General features: G+C 51.5%; 1 protein-coding gene across 6 annotated transcripts in view; it reads right to left on the reverse strand.

Moving 5' to 3' along the window:
- The window catches only part of LOC116953628 (transcription factor 12-like), a 275,417-nt gene that overhangs the window by 23,317 nt on the left and 239,384 nt on the right, over nt 1–12,716 (reverse strand). For 4 of the 6 annotated variants that reach the window (XM_032973997.2, XM_032973998.2, XM_032973999.2 and 1 more), the window contains exons 15-16: nt 10,144–10,215; nt 3,762–3,950 (exon numbers count right to left, since the gene is read on the reverse strand). In XM_032973997.2, coding sequence (XP_032829888.2) covers nt 3,762–3,950; nt 10,144–10,215 — 261 coding nt within the window. The remainder of the gene's footprint in view (nt 1–3,761; nt 3,951–10,143; nt 10,216–12,716) is intronic. The other 2 variants (XM_032974002.2, XM_032974001.2) reach the window with 2 other exon arrangements.

Here is a 12,716-nt window from a genome sequence, read left to right on the forward strand (position 1 = left end):
GCGCCTATTAAGGTTGTTACGGTGGTGGTGAGGCCAGCATCACGCGTGCCCCGTCTGCCAGCTGGGACTGATCACGTCCCTTGCCCTGGGTTCGACCCCCAGCTTCCACGCGTCCTGTACGCCAAGTCTAACAACATTCTACCCGTGCTGTAGAATGGCGGTGCATTAGGCCCGGCTATCGGACACGCAAGGGCAAATTCCCCCCCCCCCAACACCATTTAACTGTAAAGATCAACGCGATAGATTTATTGGGGGTTATTGATCTATGGGATCACACACAGCAGTAATCATCGCCCCCTACTGCCAGACTAATGCCTCCGCAGGTCACATTGTTGAACAAAAAAAAGACTCATCCTGGTTCTATAGAGTTCTCAGCTGGCTCAACAAATTCAACTTGAATTGGCACTGCCCACGCGCATTTATATGCGTACAGCGCAACAACAACCAGACCAAAAATACAAAACGATTCCATGGAGCAGTGAGGTCTATCAGGGCACCCAAGGACGCCAGAAGTAAAAAACGATGGTGGAGTCAGAAACCAGACGTCACCACCTCCGTCCGTCTCCCGATCGCCGATGTTCACAGACGACACAATGCACAGATATTAGGCCGAGTCGATCTGGGGTTGGCTCTGGCCAGGGATTAGAGAGTTTATGGCCGGTAATCGGACCTCGGTCGCTATGATTGTCGCTAAGTTTGCTCATAAACACGCCACCACTCCCTATATTATCACGCACACACACACACAACGTACAAAGATCCCCCATATAGCCACAGCAGACTTATGGTGGAAGTGCTGTTTGTAATGAAGCCAGCAAGGCACACAAAGTGGGTGGGTGGCCAGCACCACGCCCGGCCTGCCTTTGTCTCCGTGTTTACACACCGCACCGGGTACTCATTTGAGGCCTAGTCCACCTAGAGGAAAGCCAAGAACCGGTTCGGATAATAAGTCACTGGCGTTGGTGGCCGTGAGTGGGAATCGCGCGCGCGCGTGCACACACGGTTGGCTACGTGACGGTGCGAACAGAAGTTCAACAGACACACGTGCGTGACACACGTGCGTGACAAAGATGGCCTTTCACAAGCGGCGGCAGCAGGCGCACGCAAGCACTGCAACGCACGTCGAGTGCACAAGGCCATTCTGTGTGTTTTTTTTTACTCCCCCCCCCACAACCTCTTCTCGTTTTCCCCGCACGCAGTTGTAAGAGAGCAAGGAATGCAGACAAGACCACGACAGGTGTTGCCCCATCCACCACCACCACCACCCCCCAGCCCACCAAAACAACAACAACAATAAAAAAGAGAGGAATGTGAAAACCACACAAGCGCGCGAGCCCCTAGGGCTCCTGTCTCCGGCACGAGCCTCTGAATGTTGAAAACAGGATGGGGGGAGGGGGGGGGGTGAACTGTTCTCTCGTGTTGTTCGGCAAAAACAATCCCTGTAGCCTGTTGTTATTATTATTATTACGAAAATACGCTACGTTTTTTTTAATTTAAACTACTTTCAGCCCCGGTTATCAGATTAACCCCCAGCCCCCCACACGCAGGTAGTATAACTGAGTTATTTTAAATGTTCGGCACGCAGGCAGAGGTAGCGCGGTGCTTTTCTTGTTCCATTGCACTGCTGGTCAAACACGCGCGCGCGCACAGCCGCTGAAGCCCATTCCAGAGTGGAAAGTCGACTGCAGCGGAAAGCACCGTAATTCATTTTGCAGAAAAGTTAATCTACCAATAAACTAAAAATAAACTCGACAGCGTGAAACGCACAGTGGCACCAACCTTCGAAGCCGATTAAGCCCCTTGCATTTCCACGAGAACATTTTCCTACCAGTTTCACTGTCCCGTAACACTATGACATTCAACCTAGTTTGACAAACCTAGTTTGACACACCTAGTTTCGCGGAGACCTACGCAACCGTTGTTTGTTGAATTTAATATTCCTACAGACACAAGCATAATTTGGCCTTCGCACATGATTGGCACACGAGTGACGACACCATATTTATCCCCCTATTTTAGAACGAAACAGGAGGAGGATTTCTCCACAACTCTGGCTGCCGCCTGACGATGCTGGTTGTAATCACCAGAGAAACGTCGTACTCGAATTGTAAATGTTGCGAGGTTACTCTCCAACACACCGGTGTTGCTGTACTAGTAACGAATTGGCATATTTTGTTTACGTGACAAACCTTACTAATTTGCTGTGTCGGGTGGTGACGGGTTTAACGACACATTTATATTTACGCGATTCAACCCAAAAACCTCCATTATGGGGCAAGCAGAATTTTCACCAATTACTTGGGGCCAGCACTGCAAATGACAACGGCCCAATGGTCGTGTCAACCGTGAGCGAGAGTGAGATGATGGGAAGTCACTGACCACCATTTACACTCCAAAGCGTGCTGACCGTCACACCACATGGCAAGAGATGCCCATTCTAGACACGGCCTCCGACCAGCAGCCGAGTGACAAGCACAAGCTACGATCACGACGATGACACAAAAAAAGCTTCCTGCTGCTTCCCCAATGCAGCTCTCTTATGTGTGCCGTTGCGAGGGCCGTTATGCACGCTGCTCTCAACAGAGTGTTCCGCCAGGGCACCGAGGCGCACATTATTAAGGCCCTCAAGAGTTGAGCTCGGATAATCTACAAGGACAAACAACAAGTATGTTAACATAACGATAGTGTTTCCTGCATTCGTCGCCGCTAAACTGGGCTGAGGACCATGAGCTCCGCTCCGCTCGAGAAGAGCGAGTTTTGTTTCTGGACAAGTGCCCAGGATTCAAACCCAGGCTCAGAGCCGTGCGTGCTGTCCAGGATTTCCAACCAAGGGGGCAAGGGGGCGGGGGTCATCATCAATTGCATAAAAACTATAATGAGGGCGGTAGGGGGCAGTGCAGGAACTTGTAAAGATCTGCTCCACGTCTCATCATCATCACAGGCTATCCCTTACAATCGAGGATGACGATTGCCTTCCAGAGAAAAGTTGGATTATCTGTGCGCCCGAAGATGGCTGAAGAGACCGCATCTGGGATTGACGAGGTTTTGCTGCAGCTCGGGCACACGCGTGTTCAGAAAGAGTGGGTTGGGTGGGACTGGATGAGTTAGTCGGGCTGCAGCGTTGTGCTGTTTCCGCCGTTCCCGCTTTGCCTCTTCCTGTATCCACCTCCTCGCCTATGCTCCCTGCGTTCACCAACCCGATTGGCATGGTTGGCTACGTACGGTGCGAAAGAAGTTGAACACATATGCATACATACAACCCACAATAATGAACGGCATGGTGAAATACGGTTAGATAACCCCCCCTCAAAATCGTTGCCATAATTACAGAGGAGGCCCGTGCCAAGTCCTGCTACCAACTGGCAAGCCCTAAAGTCGTTCGGCTCGTAGGAGCGACGTGGCGTCTTGATAGGGTACGTGTGTATGTTGAACTTATTTCGTACCGTACGTAGCCAACCGTGCTAATCGGAGGTGCGGGGGAAGGGCCAACAAGCTAAACACAAAAAGCAGTTCTAAAGAAATGAGTTTTCAATTTAGATGACTTAAAAGTGCATAGCGCCAGTGGCTGCCTAATATCAGACGGAAGGGCGTTCCAGACGGCCGCAGAAGCGCACCTGAAAGCGCAGAGCGATGCAGTGCCCGTCTTTGTTCGATGGCCAGCGGTGCCACCGCTCCCCATGTGGCCAAGCCAACGCACGCGGGCAAAGACCACGAGAGAGAGAGAACGGGAGCGCAGCAGCAGCGGCGGCGGCCGCACTCACCATCGTGTGCCGACTGACTGCAGGGCCGAGACCGCTCGTGGGCCCGTATCCCCCCGCGGCCAGCCCCTCCATGAGGCCGTTGAGGATGCCGCTGTGGGTCGCGGGCAGCCCCGGCGTCCCCACTGCGTGGCGGTGGAGCACGTGGATGGCGTCGTCCAATCGGTCCAGCCGCTCCTCCATCCTGCTCTGCTATTGGTCGGTACGGTCGCGGGCGTGGGCGGGGGAAAGGTGGCGAGAGGAAGGAGAAGAACCGTTGAGGACAGAGCGCGGGGGGGGGCAACCGCGAACGTGTGCGTTGGCCTCTGCCGAACAAACCGCGTGTCAAAAAGTTAGCCTACTTTAAATTACTACGCCGTGGTGCCGTGCACTGTCCCGTCATCGTGCATCTTTATGTTCAGTAAAACGAAGTTACTTCATTTTTGTTAATTTATTTGACCAGGGAAGGCCCACTTGAGCTGTATAGCTCTTTTTTTTAGAAGTGACCTGCGCCACAAATGATAGCTCAACCAAGTGGCTTATCGTGCGGAATTTTGTAGCAGCCAAAAACTCAAATAAATACTATAAATGCGTTTCTATTGAGTTTAGAGTAATCTCTGGCCACACTTTCATAAACCCAAAGTGGAACATAGACAACCAATGTTGGATGAATGGATGAACTTATCAAGCGAAACGGTAACAGGGTACTTGTAATGGGATTTAAAATTAATTAACACTCAACGGAAGGTGGAGTGAGGAACAGTGACATGTAAAACCAACATTGCAATGTAGGTCTCTGATGTTTCGTCAAAAAATATCAACGTTACCGACCGACACCTACGGCCATGGGGGTTAAGGGAGGTAATCCGATGGCTCTAGAGAAAGCACGGCAACCACAGGGTAATTCAACCGCCCAGGTTTATGTTTTGTAAAAGTTCACTCGATGTGCAGCCGGTGATGGCTTGTGCTGCCAAGGGTCAAACTCACCGCACTACTGTAACGTTCGTCTTTTAAAGCAACGATTTGCAGCTAAGTGATGTTTACATCATTGGGGGGAAGAGTAAGGATGTCCATCTCCATCGATGAGAGCTCCTTCTACGGCCAAGGTAGTTAACGGACGAGGTCATTCATATCTCGGTGGTAAGATGTTAACTACCTCGCCTGGTATGCACGAGGTCGTGGGTTAAATCCCGACACTGATGTTTGTATAGTTGGAGTTTTACGTGTTCTCTCTCTCCCCACGGTCGCATACATTTTTCTCCGGGTCCTCCGTTGTTTCCCTCAACATTTAAAAATAAGCGTTAAGATTATTTGACCGCTATAAATTTCCACGTGATAAACCACTTAATTGAGCCATCATTTGTCACCAAGTCACTTCTGAAAAAGAACTAAATAGTTCAGTGGGCCTTACGTGGTAACATCTTAAATAGTTTAGTTTCAGTTTCTACACAAGACGAAAGGGACAGCTGACAACATTAGAAACACCCACGGAATTCAGAGAACAGATGAGTTTGTCTAGACGAGTTTGTCTACAGAACTGACGGTATATGTGTGCCAAGCTCCCTGCTCATGGTAGACTCTGCCCATGGTGGTCACTGCCCATGGTGAACACTGCCCATGGTAAACACTGCCCATGGTGAACAATGCCCATGGGGGATACTTTCTTTGTGGAGCTGCCCACTCGGGATATTGTCCACAGTCGACACCGCCCACGAGGAATACTGGGAGCATTTGCCAACCCAGGCGGTACCAGCCGACCCCCTTGGCTAACGGGCTCCTGCCGTTGCGCTACGGCCGCAGGCGTACGCGTGCCACGACCAATAGACGCGTTTGTACTGGTCGCAGGCTGCCGCCGTGTTTCAGCAACGACGAAGCCCATGCATTTAGTCTTGCGGGACTCGCTCAACTTTTCATCCGCCGTCCACGCAGCGGGAGAATAGCGGGCCTCGCGACTCGCCGTTTTTGTCAACCCGCTCGGTGAGGCTCCTTGGCCACGTGGTGCGCCCCAGTGAGCGGCTTTTAAAACTCGTTGGCCGTTGAGTAGAACGCAGGCCGAGAGAAAGTAACGCCGCGCGTAACCGGGCCCCCGGCCTTCTTCTGCTACTGCGTCGACAGCTCCGTAGTAATCTGCCACAGCTCTGCGCTACAGCCGCAAGTCCTCCCTTGCCTCGAACACAGACGGCGTGTATCCGAGCGTTCCCGGCAACAACAAAAAAACGGAGATGTATATATACGTACGCCGCAGCCGTGTATTTTTTTTCTCCCAACGTTTTTTTTTAAACAATCTAATAAGCACAGCGTCTCTTTTAAAGGCTTACACAGTGGACCCGGTGATTTATTTATTTTCGCTCTGAAAAGGCTGATTGTGTGGACGCGTGCTGTTTGAAAAGCTAATTCATGGCCCGGCTTTGTTCGCAGCATGCAAATGAGTTTCGGGCAGAGCTGTGCCGGGAAGGCAGCGGTGCCGGGCTGGGGCGCAGGGGGGGGGGGGGATCAGTCTTTTTCTTGCTTTTAATCCAATGTCTGCGACAAATTAAAATGAGAGAATTTTAAAGAACGGTTGTGTCTGGGCCCCTCCGTTTAAACAAAGTATAGAAGCCATGAGGGAAGTCTTATCTTCTACATAGAGGCCGAGTAAGCAGCTTGACGTAAATTTTAATGATGCTCAAACCGAGGGTGAACGATGAAACGTGACTATTGCCAAAGTCTATCCTCATAACTCTGAAGCCCACAGGCAAGAATTCGTCGAATGTTTCCCCACCAAAAAATACAGCGCAGGATTGACTGGGTTTCATGGGGGGGGGGGGGGGGTGGGGGGGGGAAGCTCAGCCTAACGTTCTGTAGAGGTCTCGTGCTCAACACCTACAACTGTCTAGAATCTACACAGCCGCCACCATCATCAGCGAATCGGGCCGTTCACCTCCCTGTGGAGTGTGATGCGAAGACTGATTGAGAGCGGGCACAGCCCTGCTGCTCGTTATTGGCCGCGCGTACTTTAAACACAGACACTTGTGTGTTTATACACAAACACACGCAAGTGCATTATTGTTATGATATACAAGGCAGGTATCAATTGTGTTGATAGTATTGGTGGCATTGGCAGCGGTGGTGGTATTGGCAGTGTTGGTGTTGGCAGTGGTGGTGTTGGCAGTGGTGGTGTTGGCAGTGGTGGTATTGGCAGTGTTGGTGTTGGCAGTGGTGGTGTTGGCAGTGGTGGTGTTGGATGGAAGTGGTATTGGAAGTAGTGCGGTTGGTGGTCCTGGTATTGGCGGTGGCGATATTAGCGGTGGTATTGGCAGTGGTGGTGCAGGTGATGATGTTGGATGCGAGTGGGATTGTCGGTGGTGGCGGTATTGGTAGTGGTGATATTGGTGGTGGTGGTATTGGGTGGCAGTGGTAGTGATGGAATTGGCAGTGGTGGCGCTATTGGAAATGGTGGTGTTGCGTGGTAACGGTATTGGCGGTGATGTTGCGTGGTTGTGGTCTTGGCGGTGGTGTTGCGTGGTAATGGTATTGGCGGTGATGTTGCGTGGTAATGGTATTGGCGGTGATGTTGCGTGGTAATGGTATTGGCGGTGGTGTTGTGTGGTAATGGTATTGGCGGTGATGTTGCGTGGTAATGGTATTGGCGGTGGTGTTGCGTGGCAATGGTATTGGCGGTGATGTTGTGTGGTAATGGTATTGGCGGTGGTGTTGCGTGGTTATGGTCTTGGCGGTGGTGTTGCATGGTAACGGTATTGGTGGTGATGTTGCGTTGTAATGGTATTGGCGGTGGTGTTGCGTGGTAATGGTATTGGCGGTGGTGTTGCGTGGTAATGGTATTGGCGGTGGTGTTGCGTGGTAATGGTATCGGCGGTGGTGTTGCGTGGTTATGGTATCGGTGGTGGTGTTGCGTGGTAATGGTATTGGCGGTGGTGTTGCGTGGTAATGGTATTGGCGGTGGTGTTGCGTGGTAATGGTATTGGCAGTGGTGTTGCGTGGTAATGGTATTGGCGGTGGTGTTGCGTAGTAATGGTATTGGCGGTGGTGTTGCGTGGTAATGGTATTGGCGGTGGTGTTGCGTGGTAATGGTATTGGCGGTGGTGTTGTGTGGTTATGGTATTGGCGGTGGTGTTGCGTGGTAATGGTATTGGCGGTGGTGTTGTGTGGTAATGGTATTGGTGGTGGTGTTGTGTGGTAATGGTATTGGCGGTGGTGTTGCGTGGTTATGGTATTGGTGGTGGTGTTGCGTGGTAATGGTATTGGCGGTGGTGTTGCGTGGTAATGGTATTGGCGGTGGTGTTGCGTGGTAATGGTATTGGTAGTGGTGTTGTGTGGTAATGGTATTGGCGGTGGTGTTGCGTGGTTATGGTATTCGCAGCGGCGGTCGCAGGCACAGGATGGAAGACAGCCCAGAACCAGTCGGCCAAATCACACCGAGATTCTCCCCCCCGCACACCCCTCGATTTGTTGATTATTATTCATATATATGTATATTATCACAACCCTTTATTTTAATTAATGTCATATTTAATTAGTTTTAGGGCACATTCAAATTCGTGATCCCTTTTCCAAGGGTGACCCCCGGCAGTCCTTAATTAGTCAACCCCCCCCCCCCTTTAATTAAAGCAGGTGGGACCCCCGAAAGGAAAACTAAACACACGAGAGAATGTTTTGAGGGAGGAGACGCAAGCGGGGAGCGAGTGAGTTGCGTTGTCCGCTGAAACAATTCAACATCCCCCCGCTCGGATGCGGGACGCAGCTGTGACAACGACACACACAGAACCATTGTCGTCGTTGCAAACAATGCCGTAGATTTTCCTTAGCATCGGACTTTTAAGAGAAACAAAAAAATAACATCTTCTACGCGTACATGCCTGACGCATGTGTGCTAATAAAGGTATAAATGACCGGTATATATACTGTATAAAGACAAAGATCCCCGCCTATCGCCTTAACAGACTGTTGGGGCAAGTGCGGTTAGCGAGTAGCAGCACCTACGAAGGCCGGGAGGGCACACGAGAGGCGGCCCAGCACCATAGATGAGTGATGTCCCCAAGTCTCTCGTGAGCAAGAGGATGCACGGTGTCCCGTGTGTGTAATACGGCTCTGCCAAAGGTCTCCCTTGCGAAGAGAGCCGTAAAGGTTAAACTCAAATGTTGGCAGTCTGAAACCGAGTGGCCAAATAGTCAGAAATACGAAGCTTAAAAATGATGGCGATTACGTCTTACGAGGGACTCTTGTCAGGAAACACCGAGGCAAATTTCATAATAAAGGTTCTTGGGTTAGATCGCGTTATTTATAAATGTGTCGTAACCCTCCACCACCCGACACGGCCAATCCGCAAAAAAGTGTCACGTTGACAAAAGACAAATAGTTCACTACTTTAGCCCACCGATGTGTTGAAGAGTGAATCCACAACATTTACAATTTTTGAGTACGACGTTTCGCTGGTAATTACATCCAGCATCATCGGGCAATTCTGGCGAATTGCCCGATGACGCTGGATGTAATTACCAGCGAAACGTCGTACTAAAACTGTAAATGTTGTGGATTAACTCTTCAACACACCGGTGGGCTAAAGTAGTGAACTATTTGTCTTTTGTCAACGTGACACTTTTTTGCTGATTGGCCGTGTCGGGTGGTGGAGGGTTACGACACATTTATAAATAACGCGATCTAACCCAAAAACCTTTATTATGAATAATATTGGTCGCAAAAGCCTACATGTTAAACTGACCGAGGCAAATGACAACAAAAGAGTAGAGACACACAAATACCTTGTGTACATCGAGAGTACAAACACGTTGACGTTTACAGACGGGCGACCCGGGGCAGGGCCGAGGGGACTGCGGGTGTGGACAGAGGAAACAGCGTGGACATGCACGGAAGATGCACGCAAGGGGCAGAGGGAGAGAGTCCACGCGACGAGAAATAAAGAGAGTGGGGGGAAAAGGGGGCGCGGAGATGAACAACAATAACAACAACGAGGAGACGGAGGGCGTGGAGTCAGAAGGAGAAAACCAAATGAGACCGGAGGCCAATCAGAAGGACACGGAGGACTTTCTCGAACGGCAGTTTCCATCAAGTAAAAAAAAAATCAACAGTGGTGTACGTTTAATCTAAACTTTGTAATTTTACTTTTACCCTGTCCACATTTAGAAGAACACCTTATGCAGATGACAAATATAATAATAGTAGCGATAAAAACGAACGCCCCGTCATTCATTGGATAGGGGCGGATTAAATGTTCCGCGCATGCGTTATTCGACCCGCAGAGCCGATTTGCTCGCCAATTTGATGGAAACGGCGCCGCAGGGAGATGAGGGATTTGGTTGTCGTGGGGGGGGGGGTGAGTTGGTGGGGGGGTGGGGGAATGGGGGTGTGGGGCAGATGCGCGATGAGTGGCAGAGCAAGCGCGGAATACCTCGCAGACATCCTTTAGAAAAGACATAGCATCTTGCAAGTGCTCATGCAGCTGCTGCTCAATCCGATTTTTCTATTAGAGAGAATCCAGAGAGAACAAAACAATAAGGGTGCAACGCACGCACGGACACGCGCACGCACAGACACACGCACTCGCGGACACATACATGCGGACGCACACACGGACGCACGCACGTGCAAATGTACGCGCGGACACACGCACACTGCTACCGCTTGTGCCGCGCCTCTAAGCGCACACACACACACACACAGGCTGGCTTATGCACGCACCAGCGTTCTTTGTCTTCATTGAATACATAAAATATACTTCTCAGCTCTGTGTCCACCCACTGCTGGATGAAGGCCTGGGTGTTGTTTGGAGCGTGCTCCACCACGCTGGTCGATGTGTGCCGGTGAAGGGGGGAGGGGGCGGGGGCCCAGGACCGATTCAGAAATCACTCGCCACCGATGTTAGCCGCGAAACTGACTGATATCGCTGAGTTTGTAGCGCAGTGCGGCGCTAGGCACTATACCACCTGTCCCCTGCTGTGGACGAACAGCTAACGTATGCAGTCAAACTTATCATAAGCTACAACTGAAACATAGTGGGAAGCTTTAACTTTAAGGTGGACTCCAAACAACGATCCTGAGGTTGAGTTGGGGGCTTATGTGGATATGGAGCCGTGAAGCGTGAAATATGCCTATTTGTAGGGAGCAGTGGAGCAAGTAGGTTCCTTACAGGATATCCGCGCGTTGCTTTAAGATTATTCCTCTGCATTTGTGGGTTCTTTTTCAGGCATTGCGCTTCCCTCCAAAACGCAAAAACCTCAAGATATCTTGGGACTAAATCGATCACGAAAAAAATATTCTTGAATAACAGCGAGGCTATTTTTTTTTAGTAGACTACACAAAAAATTGGATGAACATCACTCAGAGATGTCTCACTGCTGTTACTCACACCCACATTGCCGCATAGCACGAGTGCGGAAGCGGCATCAAATACTCAACACGCCCTTCTCCACTAGACACATCGGAGCCGAGCCAGAGCTGGGCCCTCACGGTGCAGGGGTGGTGGTTTTCCACCGGTTACTTGCCGATGCGGCGCAGAGCCTAGCCGTGATACACGCCGGTCTCATGCGAGGCGTCCGAACCACCTGCCTCTGGGACAACGACGCGTTCGCTGCGCGCGACATCGGGTCGGTGACGGCGCGAGGAAGCAGCGTCACGTCACGGCTTCTGCGGTGGAAAAACAAACCGGGAGCCTCCCGTTGCCGTGCCGGGCTGGCTCGGCACGGCCCTGGCGCGGCTCAGCTGTGCAGCGGCCAAAAGCGTAAACTGGAACACTGGGGGGGGGGGGGGGGGCGTGCATTTTCTGCATTTGCAGGCAGAAACGTCCCTTCCCGTCTGTTTCAGCGGGATAAGCAAAAGTGACGGGGGTGCAGAAAGCACGTGTCCTCTGCAGACGAAGACGAAGAAGCCACGAATGCAACGCGCGCAGGGACAGCAGCAGCCCCCGTTGCAACGAAGAGCCCACTACGGCTTTTAAATCCAATCAACAAGGAAATGATTGCATCTCAAGCGGTCTGTTTTACGAATGCATGGAACCTGACAGGATGATTGCAAGTCACAAGGAATGCATTCCAGATAGCCAGCTTTCAGAATGATACACGTCATAGGCTTGACGAGCATTTCCCAGAAGCAAACACAAACTTTGTGCATCGGCGTACTGAGCCCCTAGCGTTGAGGTCTAACCAATGCCTCTCGCCCCCGCTCACTGTTGAACATTACTCTCACGATGGGGCCCCTGCGAACCGTATTCATTACCACTGAACCATGCGACGCCCAGCGACAATGTGAACGTATCGGAGACCTTGCACGTTCAACAAACATGCCGGGCATGCTCCACGAAGTGCGAGGAGAAGACGCGACAATTTGTCGCCAACGACTCGCGAACTTGTAATCGATGACCCGCGGGCGGCTTAAATAATAATAAGAAGTGCAACAACACACAGGCGTGCGCAGCGCTGCTCTTGCGAAAGTGGCGGAGGTCGCCGCACGTCGGCCGTCAAGCCCCCTGGCGATCGACCACGCGAGGTGGGGGTCAAAGCTGCCAGCTGCCTGTGCCCATCGCGCCTACCAACGTAATCGCAGCGTGACATTTGAAGATAACGGCGACGCTCCACTCTCTGTCCTCAGAACCTCCGCTCGGCGGCAGAGACATCTGACGCGCGGCGACGTCGCTACCCTCATCGCGTGAACATTCGTCCGCCGACGAGAACTTCGCGGGGTGAGACGATTCGATAAACCCAACTGCTGACCGGCGGGTCGCCAACCCGTTCTGCTGCTCGGAATCAATCGGCTGAAAGTGGGCGCGGCAGCGGCGAGATGTTAACTACCTCGCCTCGTATGCTGGGGGTCGTGGGTTCGATGCTGACCCCGACGCCTGCTGTATATTTGGTGTCTGCGTGGATTTTTCTCCGGGTCCTCCGGTTTTTCAATCCATATTTAGAATCAACATCATGCGTTTAGAGTATTTGGCTGCTATAAATTATCCACGTGATAAGCCACTTCGTT

The sequence above is a fragment of the Petromyzon marinus genome, chromosome 52, assembly GCF_048934315.1.
Source record: "Petromyzon marinus isolate PM22_M1 ecotype Great Lakes invasive population chromosome 52, UKy_Petmar_22M1.pri1.0, whole genome shotgun sequence".
NCBI lineage: Eukaryota > Metazoa > Chordata > Hyperoartia > Petromyzontiformes > Petromyzontidae > Petromyzon > Petromyzon marinus.